Source organism: Gekko japonicus, unplaced genomic scaffold, assembly GCF_001447785.1.
Source record: "Gekko japonicus isolate JY-2015 unplaced genomic scaffold, Gekko_japonicus_V1.1 scaffold1082, whole genome shotgun sequence".
NCBI lineage: Eukaryota > Metazoa > Chordata > Lepidosauria > Squamata > Gekkonidae > Gekko > Gekko japonicus.
In genome coordinates this window covers 73,833-91,923 of record NW_015173155.1, presented here as the reverse complement: position 1 = coordinate 91,923, position 18,091 = coordinate 73,833, and the positions used below count along the sequence as shown (strand labels likewise).

The 18,091-nt window shown below is 50.7% G+C and overlaps 2 protein-coding genes across 2 annotated transcripts; one reads left to right on the top strand and one right to left on the bottom strand.

Annotated features, from left to right (window-relative positions):
• Window positions 1-5,090: 5,090 nt before the first annotated feature.
• NAA38 (N(alpha)-acetyltransferase 38, NatC auxiliary subunit) lies at window positions 5,091-9,925 on the bottom strand. Its single transcript, XM_015422412.1, has 3 exons — window positions 9,816-9,925; window positions 7,303-7,486; window positions 5,091-5,468 (listed from the first exon to the last, which is right to left on the bottom strand). Exons 1-3 carry the CDS (start codon window positions 9,900-9,902, stop codon window positions 5,356-5,358), a joined length of 384 nt encoding a protein of 127 aa, XP_015277898.1. The 5' UTR covers window positions 9,903-9,925; the 3' UTR covers window positions 5,091-5,355.
• Window positions 9,926-10,127: 202 nt separating this feature from the next.
• LOC107119818 (cytochrome b5 domain-containing protein 1) lies at window positions 10,128-17,221 on the top strand. The gene is made up of 4 exons (XM_015422411.1): window positions 10,128-10,254; window positions 12,274-12,350; window positions 13,713-13,931; window positions 16,857-17,221. Exons 1-4 carry the CDS (start codon window positions 10,128-10,130, stop codon window positions 17,085-17,087), a joined length of 654 nt encoding a protein of 217 aa, XP_015277897.1. The 3' UTR covers window positions 17,088-17,221.
• The last annotated feature ends 870 nt before the right edge of the window (window positions 17,222-18,091 follow it).

Sequence of the window (18,091 nt, the reverse complement as noted above, 5' to 3'; positions counted from 1 at the left end):
TTGTGAGCCGGGGGCTAAAAAAGCTGTGAGCTAACTCGCACTAACTCAGCTTAGAGGGTGCACTGATCATCACCCCATTGACTGAAAAAATATTCGGGCCTTTCAGAACAAACTAGACCGGAGTTTCTTCTATCTGATAGAAACCCCAAGATTACCTACCAAGTAGCGGGTTTCTGAATGGCGATACTCAGGTGACAGAACTTTTATGGAAGTTAGATATTGGGTAGTTACGGTCATATTGGGTAGTTACGGTCAATGTTCCCTCTAAGTTGTGTAGTCTTGTAAGCAAAAATTCTCCTTTGTGAGCTGCTGGCATTAAAGTTGTGAGGGGGCAATTTGGCTCCTGCATAAATTAGTTTGCTCTGGAGCCCTCCTTCCTGAGCTGAGACAAAACTGTGTGAGCCGGAGGCTAAAAAATGGTGAGCTAGCTCACACTCACTCAGCTTAGAGGGAACCACTGGTTGTAAAACCTCTATTTTTCTTCTTAAAGATGAAGCCTGCTGTTGAGTGACAACCAGTGTTCCCTCTAAGATGAGTTAGTGTGAGCTAGCACTCAGTTTTTTAGCCTCCAACTCACAGATTTTTGACTTCGCTCAGGAAGGATGGCTCCACAGCAAACTGACTTATGCAGTAGCCAAATCGCTGGCTCACAGCTTTCATGCCAGGAGCTCACAAAGTAGCATTTTTGCTCACAGGACTCCACAGCTTCGAGGGATCCTTGGCATGGCAAGCCCATGAAATTCCATCTTGTGGGCTTTTCAGGGCCAAGAGACCAGCAGAGGTAGGTTTGCCATTGCCTTCCTCTGCAAAGCATCTTCTTGTTATGGGTTTTTTAAAAAAAAACCAGCAGTGGGGAACCATCCCCTTCCCTACAAATTCATGATGCTGCAAGGTCCTAGCCCCCTCCCCCTTGCAAGAAAAAAGCCAGAGCATGAGATCAGGCACCCCAAGCAAGGCAGACACGTTGACGGCTGGCCAGGGAAAAACCCAGGCAATCAGCTTGGACACAGTGAACATAAGAGACGCCAATGTTGGATCAGGCCAAAGGCCCATCCAGTCCAACACTCTGTGTCACACAGTGGCCAAAAATACCAGGTGCCCTCAGGAGGTCCATCAGTGGGGCCAGGACATTAGAAGCCCTCCCACTGTTGCCCCCCACCCCAAGCACCAAGAAGAGCATCCCTTGCCCCGGAGTCCCTGTTATGTCCGTGGACCGCCACTAGGGGTCTGCAGCACAGGCAGGAGCTTGACAATAGGAATACAGGATCCTAGTTCCCCCAGCACCAACCAATAGCCACTTTGGCAGGACATTCAAACCCTCCAATGGGACTAGGGGGTGCTAGGTGGGTATGTATATAGTTGGCCTTCTCGGGCGGTTAGTTAGTCTCGTGTTAAGTACAATAAACGTGTGCAACTCATGTCGTCGTCCGAGTCCTCCATGCGGCGAACCCAGTACTTTTCAGTCCCTATCTATACCTTGTGGCTAAGAGCCACTGATGGACCTCTGCTCCATATGCTTATCTAATTCCCTCTTGAAGCTGTCCATGCTTGTGGCCGCCGCCACCTCCTGTGGCAGTGAATTCCATGTGTGAATCACTCTTTGGGTGAAGAAGGACTTCCTTGGATCTGTTCTAACCCGACTGCTCAGCCATTTCACGGAGTGCCCAGTGGGGCGGGCCCAGGAGAGGGATGCGTCTCCCCACATCACCAATGACCAGGTGGGAACTGAGCCACCACGTCTCAGCTCCCACCCCAAGCAGCTATTTGGGTGGCCTGGTTCACAAGATGGCCCCTGAATGTAAGGTCAGTGTTTGGCAGTGTTCTCTCTAAGCCGAGTTAGTGTGAGCTAGCTCACAGTTTTTTAGCCTCTGGCTCGGATGTTTTTCTCTTAGCTCGGGAAGGAGGGCTCCAGAGGCAACCTCATTTATGCAAGAGCCAAATCGCTCGCTCACAACTTTAATGCCAGTCGCTCACGGAGTAGAATTTTTGCTCACAAGACCCCACAGCTTAGAGAGAGCATTTACAGCTCCCTCCGCCCATTACAAGGAAAGGCCGTAAAACTATATTTAATTCTCCATTGGCTGGAAGAGTCCTCGCCAGTCTATTTCTGGGTCTTGGTTTCCTCATTTTGATTTCCGTGATTTTTAAAAATTTATTTCTGTTTCCCCAGAGGTTTTTATGTACGTCGTCTTGTCCTGTTCCTTTCGGTGGGGGACTTTTAAAAAATAGATTAGATAAGCTGAAGACACGCAGCATAGACTCAAGTGGCTGAATTCAGAAGCCTGGCTCCAGTTCATTTTGTAAACACAGGTGTTTCGACTAGAAAAATCTATGCAGTTGGCTTCTCTCGCACCCAGGGCCGAGAGAAAAGGCAGGGGTGGTTGACCGCCTAGCTTGCACCCTGCCGTGAAAGGGCAGGAGCCAAATTTAACAGAAAAGAATCATTCGTAGCTGAAGGGAAAAGGAAAGAGGATGTTGGGAATGACTAAAGGAGGAGCACTGCGTTTCCCTCCCCCCTCCTCCCGGGAATCACACCGGATAACCTTCTTCGCCCCCACTGCTTCCTGGAGGGAAGACACATGGAGGGCAGGAAGGAACAGAGGAAGCCTGCTCCCCCCTCCCCATTTCAAATGCCTGCCTCCCCTCCCCCCCAGGCCATCTTAGGAAGGCCAGGCAGGTCAAAGGGAGGGGCGGCCATCCCTGCTGGCCCCTTATTCACACCTCTCTAGGGCTGCAGTTAGCTCAGAGGTCACTAATGGCTGACCCCCACAGTGCCAGGAGATGGAGGCTACGGGTTTCTCCAAGAGGGTTATGGCCTTGGCAGCAGCAGGGAACATGAGATCAGACCAGTGAGGATCTGTCTGCTGGATCAGACCAGTGAGGGTCCGTCTAGTCCAGCCTCCTGTTTCACACAGTGGCCAGCCAGTTCCTCTGGAGGGCCAACAACAGGGCACAGAGGCCGAGGTCTTCAAAAGAACATCAGAAGAGCCCTGCTGGATCAGACCAGTGAGGGTCCGTCTAGTCCATCCTCCTGTTTCACACAGTGGCCAGCCAGTTCCTCTGGAGGGCCAACATACTGTGTGCAATTCTGGTCACCACACCTTAAAAAGGATATTATAGCTTTGGAAAAAGTGCAGAAAAGGGCGACTCGAATGATAAAAGGGTTGGAACACTTTCCCTATGAGGAAAGGTTAAGGCGCTTAGGGCTCTTTAGCTTGGAGAAACGACGGCTGAGGGGTGACATGATTGAGGTTTATAAGATTATGCATGGGAAAGAGCAGGTAGAGAAAGAGGTACTTTTCTCCCTTTCTCACAATACAAGAACTCGTGGGCACTCCGTGAAATTGCTGAGCGGTCGGGTTAGAATGGATAAAAGGAAGTACTTCTTCCCCCAAAGAGTGATGAACACTTGGAATTCACTGCCACAGGAAGTGGTGGCGGCTACAAGCATGGACGGCTTCAAAAGGGAATTAGATAAGCATGTGGAGCAGAGGTCCATCAGTGGCTATTAGCCACAAGGTATAGATAGGGGCTCTGGGGCAAGTGATGCTCTGTCTTCTTGGTGCTTGGGGGGGGGGGGTCAACAACAGTGGGATGGCTTCTAATGTCCTGGCCCCACTGCTGAGCCTTCTGATGGCACTGGTATTTCTGGCCACTGTGGGATACAGAGTGTTGGACTGGATGGGCCTTTGGCCTGATCCAACATTGGCATCTCTTATGTTCGAAGAGCCCTGCTGGGTCAGACCAGCAGTCACAGAACCACAGAGTTGGAAGGGACCTCCAGGGTCATCTAGCCCAACCCACTGCACAATGCAGGAAATTCACAAATACCTCCCCCCCCCCCAGTGACCCCTGCTCCATTCCCAGAAGATGACAAAAAACCCCAACAAAAACAAAAAAAAACCCTCTAGGATCCTCGGCCAAACTAGCCTGGAGAAAAATTGCTTCCTGACGCCAAAGTGGCGATCAGCATTTCCCTGGGCGTAAGCATTGAGGTGACCCTTCCTGCCCTTCCCTCTCAAGATCTGCCTGAGTTCACTGGTCTATCTAGCCCCGCATCCTGTCTCACACAGTGGCCAGCCAGTCCCTCTGGAGGGCCAACAACAGGGCACTGTGGCCGAGGCCTTCCCCTGAGAAGAACCTCAGAAGAGCCCTGCTGGGTCAGACCAGTGAGGGTCCCTCTAGTCCAGCATCCCGTCTCACACAGGGGCCAACCAGTCCCTCTGGAGGGCCAACAACAGGGCAGAGAGGCCTTCATAAGTATATAAGAGCCCTCTTGGATCAGACCAGTGGGGGTCCATCTAGTCCAGCCTCCTGCCTCACACAGGGGCCAACCAGTTCCTCTGGAGGGCCAACAGCAGGGCAGAGAGGCCGAGGCCTTCCCCTGATAAGAACATCGGAAGAGTCCTACTGGATCAGACCAGTGAGGGTCCAACTAGTCCAGCATCCCGTCTCACACAGTAGCCAAACCGAAGTAGTAACAAAAATTCAACTTCATTCGCCCATGGAAAGGCTTTTCTAGAAACTGTTTCTACTATTAGACAATCCTGAGATCCATGAAATTGTTGATGATGAATCAGTTGAAATGAAAGAACATTCCGGAGATGAAGGAGAGATTGGATTTCTACCCCGCCCTTCACTACCCAAAGGAGTCTCAGAGCAGCTTACAAACTCCTTTCCCTTCCCCTCTTCATTCATGAAGATCACCGTCTTCATTTGCAGTTGATATGTTATGCAAATATTGTACACTCTTTTGTATGAAATCTTTTTGGTTAATATTTCAAATTCATTAGCGCAAACTCCTGCACAGTTTTTTTTGTTACTACTTCGGTCTGTTCAGGGACTGTGGCTTTAGACATCACACAGTGGCCAACCAGTTCCTTTGGAGGGCCAACAGCCGGGCAGAGAGTCTGAGGCCTTCCCCTGATGTTGCCTCCTGGCTCTGGGATTCAGAGGGTGACTGCCTCTGAAGACTCTCTTTCTTTCGTCACTATGGCTAGTAGCCACTGACAGACCTCTCCCCCACGAATCTGTCTGGCCTTCTTGTGCTCCTGAGGAAGAAGCTAGAGAGATACCACCAACTTAGGGCAATAACCAGATTTTAATAGATTTAACAAACATCTTTAAAACGCAGACACTTCGGTAGGGCTGGAGGCTTCCCAAGTCCTGGGGGAACGGGGCCGTTCTGCCCACCACAAATCAGTCCAGTGCAGCCAGTGTCCAGGCAAAGCCCGGCGGCGGGAGGAGAGGCCAGAAGGTGTGTGTGTGGAAAAACGTGCTCCGCAGAGTCCCTGCGAGTTGCCGGATCCGTTTTTTCTCCCCAAGCGTCAAGACCGGCTGCTCTCTGCTGGTGCGTCAGAGGTACTGCAGGGAGGCCAAGCTCTCCAACTCGACTTCGATGGAGACGATGTGATGTCCGGGAACCATGGCCAGTCCCAGGACGCGGGGCTCTCCTGCGGAGAAGGAGTCTGCAGAGGAAGAGGAGCAGAAGGGAAGAGGAGGCGTTCCTTACCAGCCCACCTTTTCTCCAGGGGACCCAGAGACGCTGTCATGGGGAAGGGCCGTAGCATCTGTTCAGCATGCAGGAGGCCCCAGGTTCAGTCCCCGGCATCTGCAGTCGAAAGGGCCAGGCAGGAGGTGATGGGAAAGACCTCTCTGCCTGAGACCCTGGAGAGCTGTAAAGAGGGGCCGTGGCTCAGTGGTAGAGCCTCTGCTTGGCATGCAGGAGGCCCCAGGTTCAATCCCCAGCATCTCCAGTTAAAAAAGACCAGGCAGGAGGTGATGTGAAAGACCTCTGCCTGAGACCCTGGAGAGCTGTAAAGAGGGGCTGTGGCTCAGTTGTAGAGCCTCTACTTGGCATGCAGAATGTCCCAGGTTCAATCCCCGGCATCTCCAGTTAAAAGGACCCGGCAGGAGGTGATGGGAAAGACCGCTGTGCCTGAGACCCTGGAGAGCTGTAAAGAGGGGCCATGGCTCAGTGGCAGAGCCTCTGCTTGGCATGCAGAAGGCCCCAGGTTCAGTGCCTGGCATCTGCAGTCGAAAGGGCCAGGCAGGAGGTGATGGGAAAGACCTCTGTGCCTGAGACCCTGGAGAGTCACTGCCAGTCTGAGCAGACAAGACTGATACCTCTTCAGGTATCCATAAGCAAAAGAACCTCCTCAGGAACGCTCCTCCATTAGCATGTCCACAGCCTGGGGAACGCCTACAAGATAATGACTCAGCCCGACCCCACCTTCCGGAGTAGATATAAATTACCTGCCTACAACTTTTCTTCTCACCTTGACACAGAGAGTACTCCATCTTTCTGTGTCATGCCTCTGAGAATGCCAGTCACAGCTGCTGGCGAAACGTCAGGAACTACAACGCCAAGACCACGGCCATACAACCTGGAAAATCTGCAACAGCTAATACTGACTTTGATGGACCAGGTTTAGTGTAGTGGTGAAGTGCGCGGACTCTAATGTGGGAGAACCGGGTTTGATTCCTCACTCCTCCACTGGCAGCTGCTGGATGACCTTGGGCAAGCCGTAGCTCTGTCAGAGCTGTTCTCGAAAAAGAGCAGTTTCTGTCAGAGCTCTCTCAGCCCCACCCACCTCACATGGTGTCTGTTGTTGGGAGGGGAAGGGAAAGGAGTTTGTCAGCCACTCTGAGACTCCCTTGGGTAGTGAAGGGCAGGGTATAAATCCAATCTCTTCTTCTTCTTCAGATGTCTGATTCAGTATAAGGCAGTTTCACGTATTCATCCAACTACACCCTTCACCTCTCCAGAAGGACTAGAAATGCCCAACTTCCACACACCCCATCCCTCTCAAAAGAAGAAGAGATTGGATTTATATCCCGCCCTTCACTCTGAAAGAACTTATGACTTTTCCCCTTCCCCTCCCCACAACAGATAGACACCCTGTGAGGTGGGTGGGGCTGAGAGAGCTCTGACAGAAACTGCTCTTTTTCGAGAACAGCTCTGACGGAACTCTGGCTTGCCCAAGGTCACCCAGCAGGTGCAAGTGGAGGAGTGGGGAATCCAACCCGGTTCTCCCGGATTAGAGTCCGCGCACTTCACCACGACACCAAACTGGCTCTCCTTCCCAGCTCTGGAACGAGGCTGCCTTTAACCACGGTGCAAGTGCGGAGAGAGCATCCCGTGGCAGGACTTCCCACTTGTTTGTGCAGGCAGCAGTGTGGCTTTGACAAGATGGTCAGGCAAGTGCCAAGCCCCTGGGGTAGTCCTTGCTTTCCAGGCAGTGCTGGTGTCACATTTAAATCACTCCTACCCGTGGCAAACCGGGGGGGGGGGGCGCTCACCTGTGGGTTTCAGGTACTCTTGGGCTGAGCCCAGGATGACGTTGCAGTCTCGGTCGGTGCACAAGAAGCAGCCCACCAGGGTGCGCCCGTCCGTCATGCGGATGCGCATGCTCTTGTTGAGCAGGTTCTCCAGCTTGCATCGGGAGCGCTGGTACGATGACTCGCCCTTCTCCTCCCCGGATTCCTGGCAAAAACATCCAGCCGGTTAGTCTGGGCCACAGTGGGATTTTAGGATTTCGTTTATTGCTCACATTTTTGTCCCGCACCTCAGCATGGCAATCTCCCTGCCTCCGTTTCACCTTCACAACAACCCTCTGAGGTGGACTACGATGAGAGAGAACAATAGGTCCGAGGTCACCTGATGTGTTTGATGGTGAGCGGCAATTGGAACACAGGCCTAATCCGACACTCTGACCACTGTGTTCTGCTGCCTCCCTCACTCCCACACAGGAGTCTTCTTTGTTTTTGTCTTGCAAGCTTCGCTTGCACTTTCAAAAGCGACCAAGTTTCTTCCCCCCCCCCTTTATATATATTTTATTTAATCTTTTAAGGAATACATAATAATCATAATACAACCTTAAAAGCACAATAAGTGAAGGGTATGAAAGAACATACAAGTAAGTCTATTGCATCACACTTCATCTAACTCATTACACCATATCTAAAACCACAACTGTATATCTCGTTTCTTAATCTGCCCCGCAATCCATGGACCTTGGAGGTGCCGAACTTAATGTAAAGAAGGCTGTGGATAAGAGTTAATTACAGAAATATCCACCTGTGATAGTAAGTGTTTTTGGGGAGTACTTCATATTTTGTCATGTCATTTATCACTGGTCCCCAAAATCATGCGAATCTATTAGTGTTAGGTGCTTGAGACGGCTGACTTAGGTCTGCAATTTTCACCATAACAAAAAGCGACCAAGTTTCTAGTCTTCAATTGAGTGACCACCAACTGGGATGAGGATACGACCGATTCAAGGGAATTCCTCCCTTGGACAGACTCCAGAAAGAGGTGCGGCTTCTTCACATTGGCTCTCATGGAGGACCCCATTCGCCGAATGTGCACCGAGAACTTGCTCAGAACTTGCTACTCTGGTGAGCGGGGTGTGGGTGTGGTGTCTCGGGTCTAGAAGGGTCTTTCCCAGCACCTGTTACCTGTCGGATTTTATGTGGAGATGCCAGGAATCGAACTCAGGATCCCCTGCAGATAAAGAGTGAGCGCTAGTGCAGTGTTCCCTCTAAGCTGAGTCAGTGTGAGTTAGCTCAGTTTTTTAGTCTCCAGCTCACACCTTTTTGTCTGAGCTCAGGAAGGAGGGCTCCAGAGCCAACTAATTTATGCAGCAGCCCAATCGCTCACTCCCACCTTTAATGTCAGTAGCTCACACAGTAGAATTTTTGGTCACAGGACTCCACAGCATAGAGGGAGTATTAGAGCCTGGCTTCTCCCCAAAGTTAGGTATTTAATTACGTCCAAATTCCTTCGGGAAGCTGATTTTTGGCGGAGGGGGAGCGAGATATAACCAGCATGCAACTGCTCCCATTGCATCTGGTGAGTGACATAGGATTCAAGAACACGGAAACAGGAAGGGGCATTTAATCTGGGAGAACTGCACAGCAAAAGGGGGTCCCCCGGCCTCTGTGCGCACAGCGGACGACTCCTTCGCACGCTTTCCCACAGACTGAATAGTGCACTTTCAGTCCTTTTACTTGGGAGATCGACAAGTAGATACTTTGCCATTTCACACTGCAAATCCGAGTTGCAATATGCATCGAAAGTGCATGATGGTGTCAAAGTGCAAGGATTCCTGGGGTGGCAGGCTGGCTGTGTCATTCTAGCGCAGGCTCCTCCTCATCCGTCCTCCTCGCCCCGACGCAGGGGGGGGGGTCCCCCCTCAACGCTGTGGAGTCCTGTGAGCAAATATTCTACTTTGTGAGCTACTGGCATTAAAGTTGTGAGCGAGCGATTGGGCTGCTGCACAGATCAGTTCGCGCTGGAGCCCCATCCTTCCTGAGGGAAGACCAAAATGTGTGAGCCGGGGGGCTAAACAACTGTGAGCTAGCTTACATTCACTCAGCTTAGAGGGAACACTGTTCTGGAGCCACATCCTTCTCGAGCTAAGACGAAAAAATGGGTGAGCCGGAGGATAAAGAACGGTGAGCTAGCTCACACTAAACTCAGCTTAGAGGGAACACTGGTCCCCCCCCCTCCATTCTGCACTCTCTCTCAGCCCCCCACCCCACCCCCCAATGCCCCAAAGGGGGAGAGCAGGACGAGCCTACCTTGCGGGGTGGTTGTTCAGGGCGTCGGGAAGAGGAGGCGAGGGGGGCGCTCGGGACCCTGGAAGGGCTGCCCCGGCGCTAGGCACGCACCTCTGCAGGGGACCGCCGCCGCCGCCTCCCCCCTTTCTCTACCCCCAAACTTGCTTTGACGACCCTCCCCAATTCCCCCGCCCTCCCCCCGGAGTCCTCGCCCGCCCTCTGCGGGGGCTGAGCCTCTCTCTCCGCCTTACCCCCGAGCTGGGGCTGTTCTCGCAGCCGTTCTCCTCCCCCCTCTGCGGTGGCGGCGGCAGCTGCTCGGGAACGGCCGGCGCCGCCATCTTCGCCCCCTTCCTCCTCCTCCTCCTCCGCCTGCCGACCGGAGACTACAATCCCCAGAAGGCCTCGCGCGCGCCCCTCAGAGGCCGGAGCAGGGGAGCTCCCAGCAGCCTCTGCGCGGCGGCGGCTCTTCCGCCCTGCCCAGACTCCGTTTCCCGTGAGGCGTTGCGGCGGCGGGGTTGCCATGGCAGCGGAGAACGCGGCCTGAGCCGCCGTCGCCCCCGCGGATGGAGCTCTTCCGGCCCCGCTACTACAGCCCGAAGGAGGTGTCGGTGCACAACCGGCCCGGGGACCTCTGGGTGTCCTACTTGGGGCGGGTCTACGACCTCACCCCGCTGGCGAAGGAACACAAGGGTAGTGCCCCCCCGCGCGCCCTCCCCCCCTTGGGTCCCTCCCCCAGGGCCTGGGGGGTTGCTAACAACCTGGAAGCCCCCAAAGCCCTGCCCCCTGGAATATTGATTTGCTTTAATCATATTCCACCTTTCTCCCCCAGCGGGGGGCCTAAAGCGGCTTGCACGGTTCCCGTTGTCCTCCCTTTTACCCTCACAACAACCCTGTGAGGTAGGCGAGACTGAGAGAGGGTTGCCAGCTGCGGATTGGGAAAATGCCTGGAGATTATTATTTTTTGGGGGGGGGGAGTAGAGCCTGAGGAGGGCGGGGTTTGGGGCAGAAGGCCATAGAATCCAGCTTCCAAAGCGGCCCTTGTCTCCAGGTGAACTGATCTCTGTTGCCCAGAGATGATCCGTTGTAATAGAGGGAGGGCTCCAGGTCCCACCTGGAGGTTGAAGCCGAAAATGAGAGATCACGGGAGGAAGTGGGACTCCAGAAACAACATCCGTGACAAAAATAACGAAGAGTCAAGAAAGATAAGTTGCAAATACATTTACTGTAATAATAGTCCTTTGGAAATTTTTCTTCTGTTTATCGCCCACACGCTAACGAATACTGCGCAATGCATGTACTGTGAAATGAATGTTTACATTGCGCAGTATTTGTTAGCGTGTGGGCGATAAACAGAGGAAAATTTCCCCAAAGGATTACTACAGTAAATGTATTTGCAACTTATCTTTATTGACTCTTCGTTATTTATTGTCACGGATGTTGTTTTTTGGAGTTCCGCCACCTGGAGGTTGGCAACTCTAGACTGCGTGTGTGTGTGTGTGTGACTTGCCCAAGGTCACCCAGAAAGCTTCCAGGCCAGAAGTAGGGATTAGTTGTCTTGAAAATTTAACCACTATGCCCCGCTGGCTTAGCATGTGTAAATGGGCAGCTGGAGTTTTTTTAGGGCAGGGAGGAAAACAACATCACCTGGTAACTAACATCCGATTAAGACTCCTTTAGGGGGCAGGTGTTTCTTTTAGGTTGTTGGCAGTCCACAGCAGCACCCAGCACCTGACCTTTTCCAGTACGAGGGGCAGCTAACTGCACAGTAGGAGACGGAAATTCTTCTTCCCTCTTGCATCCCATCCCCAAACCCGCCAGTTGTTGGAAATGTATGTGTTTACAAGGTCTGACAATTCAGTCATTATAGGGTTAACTTGCCTAGTATTGCTATTGTTTAGACCGACCTGGAAGGGATACCTGGCACTGAGCCAATGGGGAATTAGCCCGGGAAAAGTAGCTTTCTACTTTGATACAGATTGGTCATTTGTTTCAGGTGACTTCCTTTCTAGGGGTCAAGAAGGAGAGATTCTCCATTATCTGTGTGCTAGTGTTGACTATAGGCAGCTTAGAAAATGTAGCTGTTAGAGTTCTCTTTTTTTGTAGTAATCCCGTGTACCTTTTACCCTTAGAAATAAAGGTTTTTAAAAGCAAAGAAATCTCTTCTTTCCAATAGAGCAAGATCCATTGATAGTCTGAGTATTAAACAGGTTTGACTATTTTACAACACCAATGACCCCCGCTACTGTTCAAAATGCAATGGGGGCTAACATTTCCCCCTCCCAGCCAAATGGTTTCTGCATTGCCAGCATAGATCATGCTCCCCACCAGTGTTCTTGGGCGCGTGCGTGTTTCAATGCCTTTTATGAATTCCCCTTAGGAAGCAGATTTCCCTCTCTCCCCATCCTGTATTGCCTTCGTCCTCCTCAACATTGATGTTGGGGGTTCTTAATGCACAAAATGAAACGGCCCTTTGGAGGAAGGACCTTTTGCCTTCAGTGGCCTGAGTCCCAACCAGTGGGTAATTTAGCCTTTAAAAAAAAGAGTCTTGTGGCACTGTAAAGATGCATTGGAAGAAATGGGGTGCCAGTCCGTGGATCTTTGTACCACAACATCTCTTTAAGGCACCACAAGTTTTTTGTTGCGTAATGTGCCCCCCCCCCCCCCCGGGAATTTGTTGACTTGGGTTTGTTTTTCTCTCTGCCTGTCCAGGTGATCTCTTGCTGAAGCCTATCCTAGAAGCAGCAGGGAAAGACATCAGCCATTGGTTCAACCCCAAGACCAAGGATGTAAGTCCCCACATTTTAGTAGAGTCTTGGAGGAAAACACACTGCCAGCCAACAGGTAGTTCACACCTAGGCATCTTTACTTGGAAATAAGTCCCTCTGAATGCAGTGGGGCTTACACGCCTAAGGAAGTATGCACAGGATTGTAGTCACAGTTGTTTAAGGGCTGTAATGGAGCATTAATGCTTAACCCCATGGACTTATGTCCAAGTGGCAGTTGTTGGGAAAGGCTGAGACCCCGGAGAGCTGCCACCAGTCAGAGGAGGCACGACTGAGCTCAGGGTCATATTTAAATGCCTGTGCTTTGTTTCAGCTCTTTTTGAGATTTGTGTTTGTTTTAGATTTCTGTAGTCCAAACCCTGTTGTACTGTTCATTGGCTGTCCAATCCCATTGACTGTGTTTTGACTTTCACTATGTAATTCACCTTGAGTCTCAGCAAAAAGAGCAGAGTATTAACAACTAAATAAATAAATATGGCCTTCATAATTATGAACAGTTAAATAGCCTTGAAAATACTGTGAATTACCATTCTCTAATGCTGTACTTTGACATGAAAATCTTCACGCTGCGCATCTTGAGGAAGTAAAACCTCATCCTTAAAAAAAGCATTTTACTCTTTCCAATATCCTCAATTTCTCCAAGCCTTCACATCTCTAGATTCTATAAACAACAACTGTGAGTCCAGGTTTGCTAGCTTCACGATTTGACAAATACTGCTCTGATACACTCCAAAAGGGTATTGTAGCATTGGGAAAAGTGCAGAAAGGGGCAACTGGAATGATAAAAGGGTTGGAACACTTTCCCTATGAAGAAAGGTTAAAGCACTTGGGGCTCTTTCGCTTGGAGAAACGACGACTGAGGGGTGACCTGATCGAGGTTTATAAGATTATGCATGAGTTAGAGCAGTGACCTGATCCAACATTGGCTTCTCTTATGTTCTTAGGTTCTCTAACTATTTTTTTGTAAATGTTGTATTCTTTAATGCCATATTCGATGAATATTGCTTGTTATTTGAGACCTGTCCTGCCCGCATCATTTTGGGTGATCTTCAAGTCAGGAAGTGGTGTTCTGTCCCACCACAGACTTTTTATCGTTCTTTGGTTCCTGCTTGGCACCATGACAAATTCCTGGACAGCTTCTTCCCCGAGTTTTGATGCAGCAAAGGGAAAGACACCAAGGTGCTGAATGAAGAGGCATGCTTGTTTCTCTTCCTGCAAATCCCTGAATGAGGCTTTTCGTTTTAATCCAGCATCACACCGTTGGGCCGTGTGCAGTTGGTCGTGCACCGTGAGCCCTGTTGTTGCAATCCCTCTTATCTGAGAATGGAAACTGAGACTCCCCATCTGTCACCTTGTCCTTTCCAGATCCAGACGCACATCGATCCCCTAACATGCTGCCTCAAGTACTACACCCCCCAGGGTCGCTTTATACACATCCCACCCCCTCTGCCTCGCTCGGACTGGGCCAATGACTTTGGCAGGCCCTGGTGGAAGGAGTCCAAGTACGAGGTGGGCATCTTGTCTGCCAAAACCAGGCGCATCCGGATCATCAACACCCTGACTTCCCAGGAGCACCTGCTCGAGGTGAGTCCCATTTCACTCCTACCGCAGAAGCAAGGTGAAAAAAAGAACCCAACGCCTTGGGACTTCTCTCCTTTTTAGCATATCGTGCATGCTCTTTGTGATATTTTTTTATCCACTTGCTTAATTTATTCCCCACTTTTCTCCCCAGTGGGTACCCAAGGGGCTTACACTGTTCTGTTCTCTATTCTGTCCTCACAACCACCCTTTGAGGTAGGTGTGATGGACAGGCTCGGCTCCACCTCTCCCTAAGAGCAGCCAATAGGAGCTGGCAGAATGTTAGCGAGAGAGACAGTTGAAAAACGGCAGTTAGGAGAGTGGATGAGAGCAGTTGGGGAGAGTGTGTCTGGCCGAGTGAAGCTGTGGGGAAGAGTAGCTTAAAGCTGACTGGAAAGAGAAATCAGTTTGTAACAAAAGACCCCAAATGCTGGAATAGGGAAACAATTCAAAAGTTACATTGTCCTGTTCTCCCTTTTATCCTCGTAACAACCATCCTGTGAAGTAGGTTAGGCTGAGAGTGTGTGACTGGCCCAAAGTCACCCAGCAAGCTTCCATGGCAAAGTGGAGATTCGAACATGGGTGTCCCACATTGCAGTCTGACATTCTAGCCACCACACTGGCTCTCTGATAGAAGAAGTTCCATGTTGGTGCCACAGAGTGCAGTGTAAGGAAGGAATCTGACAACCCAGTTTTCTCCTCTGGGTTCCGCCAGTTTCTCACCTGCTTGCTGTCTGAAAGGTACTTTCTTAGTCCCTGCTGCCTAGGCATCTCCTCACGAGTTGCTAAAGTCTTGCTTATTTATTTATTTTACACCCCACCTTTCTCTCCTGTACCAAAGTGGCTTTCATTAGTTCTCCCGTCTTCCATTTTATCCTCACAACAACCCTCTGAGGTAGGGTTGGCAGAGAGTGTTATGGGCCCTGGTTCACCTTGGTGTAGACTTTGAGGGTTCAATAACGACACAACATAACAGATTTCTTGAAGCTTACTGACCAGGCTCTCTGTCAGCTCTCTCTCTGTACCAAAACTCTTTTCTCCCAGGGACTGTCAGCAGTGCTTTATTCAGAGCAGGCTCACACACATTTCTCCCCCCTTTCCCTGTCCAGTGAAAACGTTACAAACAGTAAAAAGACTCTAAGCTAGAAATCACTGTGTGTTTCACGCAGGGGTCATTTCGTAGAAAAAGAGCTAGGGGAACTCATTAGCATAACTCATTAGCATATGCCACACCCCCTGACATCACCGGAAGTGTGTCATAAGGCCACACCCCCTGACATCACCGGAAGTGTGTCATAAGGCTACACACCCCGCCCCCAGCGGTCCCGGCCGCCGAGGAAGCCCCGCGAAGGCCCTCCCTGGCCCCAGGCAGGCAGGGGCGGGGAGAGGCAGGGAGGAAGCAACTTACCCTCCCTCTTCTCCTGCCTCCTCCTGGCTGAATGAGGGCCGGAAGCGGGGCGGCCAAAAGCAGGGGGCGGGGCTTCGTCATGTGCCCCCCCGTACCTCACCCGGGGGAACTGCGATCCCCCGCGATCCCCCTCGAAATGACCTCTGGTTTCACAGAATGTTCTTTCTCATAGCTCATATTATCTTGCCCAAATGTTGCAAAGTTTGTGCTCTCAGTAATTCAGCAGACTCATGCAGACTCAGAAGACCTTGTGCATTTGCCAATCTCCCGGTGAGAACTTGAGAACTCCTGGGCTTGCCTCACGGGAGTCTTTCATTCCCACACCTTGGTTTGAGGGAACCAGTGAAAGTTGCCTCCTCCTTATGCCCATGAAGAATTTAGGTAGAACCTGAGTTGAAATGGAATTTGTGGGGTGAGGGGAGCCCTTTTGGAATGAATGTCAAGTTTTATCTTTCTAACTTGTCTGAAAGAAAATAATGTGGAGGTATCTCAACACAAAGCATTATTTCCAAGAAGTAGTTCGTTATCAATTAAGTAGTTCAGGTGGGTCGCTGTGTCGGTCTGAAGCAATAGAACAAAGTTGGAGAGTCCAGTGGCTCCTTGAAGACCAACAACGTTTAATTCCGGGCAGAAGGTTTCATGTGCATCTTGAAGAGGTGTGGTCTCTGAAGAAGTGTGCCTGCACACAAAATCTTATACCCAGAATTAAACATTGCTGGTCTTAAAGGTGCCACTGGACTCAAATTTTTGTGGCTATCGCTACATCCTGAAGAAAATCACACAGTGAAAAGAAAGGTTTGAAAAACTCAGGCCATCCTAAAAAGAAATTTTTAAATAGTAATCACCCTTGGTTTCCTGGTTATGCACAGTTGCTTTGGGAGCTAGTGATGTTCCTTATTGCCCCCTCTGATTTTCTGTGGAGGGCATCTCTTAGGCAAAGGCTAGGCAATCAGACATGGCTGCCTGCTCCCACTAAGTGGGAGCTGAAGAGCTTGACTTAGTACTGAGACGCTTTCAGCCTTTCTGCAGTTCCGTTTGTATTATGCACGGGATAGAGCAGGTCGAGAAAGAAGTCCTTTTCTCCCTTTCTCACAATACAAGAACTCGTGGGCACTCCATGAAATTGCTGAGCAGTCGGGTTAGAACAGATAGAAGGAAGTGCTTCTTCACCCAAAGAGTGATTAACACATGGAATTCACTGTCACAGGAAGTGGTGGCGGCTACAAGCATGGACGGCTTCGAGAGGGAATTGGATAAACATATGGATCAGAGGTCCATCAGTGGCTATTAGCCACAAGATTTAAATAGGAATTCTTGGTCTGGGGCAAGGGATGCTCTGTATTCTTGGTGCCTGGGGGGGGGGGGGGGGGGGGGAACAGTGGGAGGGCTCCTAGTGTCCCGGCCCCACTGCTGGACCTCCTGATGGCACCTGGTATTTGTGGCCACTGTGTGGCAGAGTGTTGGACTGGATGGGCCATTGGCCTGATCCAACACTGGCATCTCTTATGTTCTTATGTCTGCAGGTGTGCTCTGAAGAATCCATATGGGAGATCCTGCGACGGTACCTTCCCTTCAATGCCCACGCTGCCAGCTACACGTGGAAATACGAAGGCGTCAACCTGGACATGAACTGGAACCTGCAGCAGAACCGCATCCCGGATGAGGACGAGGAGTTCTATGAGCTTGGCATGGATGCCGACGCCTTCACCCCGGCCATCCTGCTCTACTTCAACGACGACCTCACTGAGTTTTAGGTAATCCCAAAGAGAACAGCAGGGGACAGTGGCCGACTGGGCCTGTAACACCCCCTTACGGCAGGGGTCCCAAACCTTTTTGAGCCTGTGGGCACGTCTGACAAAGGGTGTCGAGCACGTCAGGAGAAGACGCCAAGCACAAAATGGCTGCCAAAGGAAATGGAGGCAACTATGAAATGTCAGGGAGTGAGGTCATGCATACCCCTAATAGTAGCTCTTCTGTATTTCCAGTAGAAGCTTTGTTTAATAGGATGCTGTGGCATCCTTGCTTATAGGTGTTGGGTGTTACAAGTTAAAACACCCTTTTTGAGCCTGTGGGCACCTTTCAGATTCTGACAAAGGGTGGCAAGCACATCAGGAGAAGACGCCAAGCACAAAATGGCTGCCAAAGGAAATGGAGGCAACCCTAAAATGTCAGGGAGTGAGGTGGTCATGCATACCCCTAATAGTAGCTCTTGACCAAAGTGCCAAGTATTAGCATTTTATGGCTCTTTGTCCAGAGCAAGAAGAAGAAGCTTGTCTTTTCTCTCTTCTGCCATGTTCTGTCTAGCTGTAAGGATGTAGGCATATTAGCTCTTTGTTATTTTACATCCCGTGTACCTTTTCCCCAGGCTAGGTTGTAGTAAAGTTTTATATTTTAAACACACCATGGACTCTGACTCTTTAATACTCTGCTGATTTACTTTAAAATTAAAAAGAATAACCCAACAATAGGGGACACGGTTTTACCTTTAAAACACTCTTTGGCCCCGGTCACACGGGCAGGAAACTGCGGGGGGGAAGTGTGGCTGTTTGCACCGGGGCAAACTACCGCGCGGTTACTCGATCAGACCTCCCGTGGAGGTCCTGTGGAGGTTCCGTGGGAAGGGAGAGGTGCTGATCACAGGACAAGCCGGCATGCAACGAAGAAGTGCGCGGCGCGGCAAACTGGTTGTCTTTTTTTCTGTACACGACAAATGCGCATGCTCCGTTGGGTGCGTGTGCGCATCCACAGAGACTTGGGG

What these genes read in the sequence shown, in the direction of transcription:
- NAA38 (XM_015422412.1), bottom strand. Translation starts at nt 9,902, where the DNA reads ATGGCGGCGCCGGCCGTTCCCGAGCAGCTGCCGCCGCCACCGCAGAGG. An exon ending in AGAACAGCCCCAGCTCGGGG is followed by an intron (nt 7,487 to 9,815) that starts GTAAGGCGGAGA and finishes TGTTTTTGCCAG; the next exon opens with GAATCCGGGGAGGAGAAGGG. An exon ending in AGAGTACCTGAAACCCACAG is followed by an intron (nt 5,469 to 7,302) that starts GTGAGCGCCCCC and finishes CTTCCTCTGCAG; the next exon opens with ACTCCTTCTCCGCAGGAGAG.
- LOC107119818 (XM_015422411.1), top strand. Translation starts at nt 10,128, where the DNA reads ATGGAGCTCTTCCGGCCCCGCTACTACAGCCCGAAGGAGGTGTCGGTG. An exon ending in TCAACCCCAAGACCAAGGAT is followed by an intron (nt 12,351 to 13,712) that starts GTAAGTCCCCAC and finishes TGTCCTTTCCAG; the next exon opens with ATCCAGACGCACATCGATCC. An exon ending in CCCAGGAGCACCTGCTCGAG is followed by an intron (nt 13,932 to 16,856) that starts GTGAGTCCCATT and finishes TTATGTCTGCAG; the next exon opens with GTGTGCTCTGAAGAATCCAT.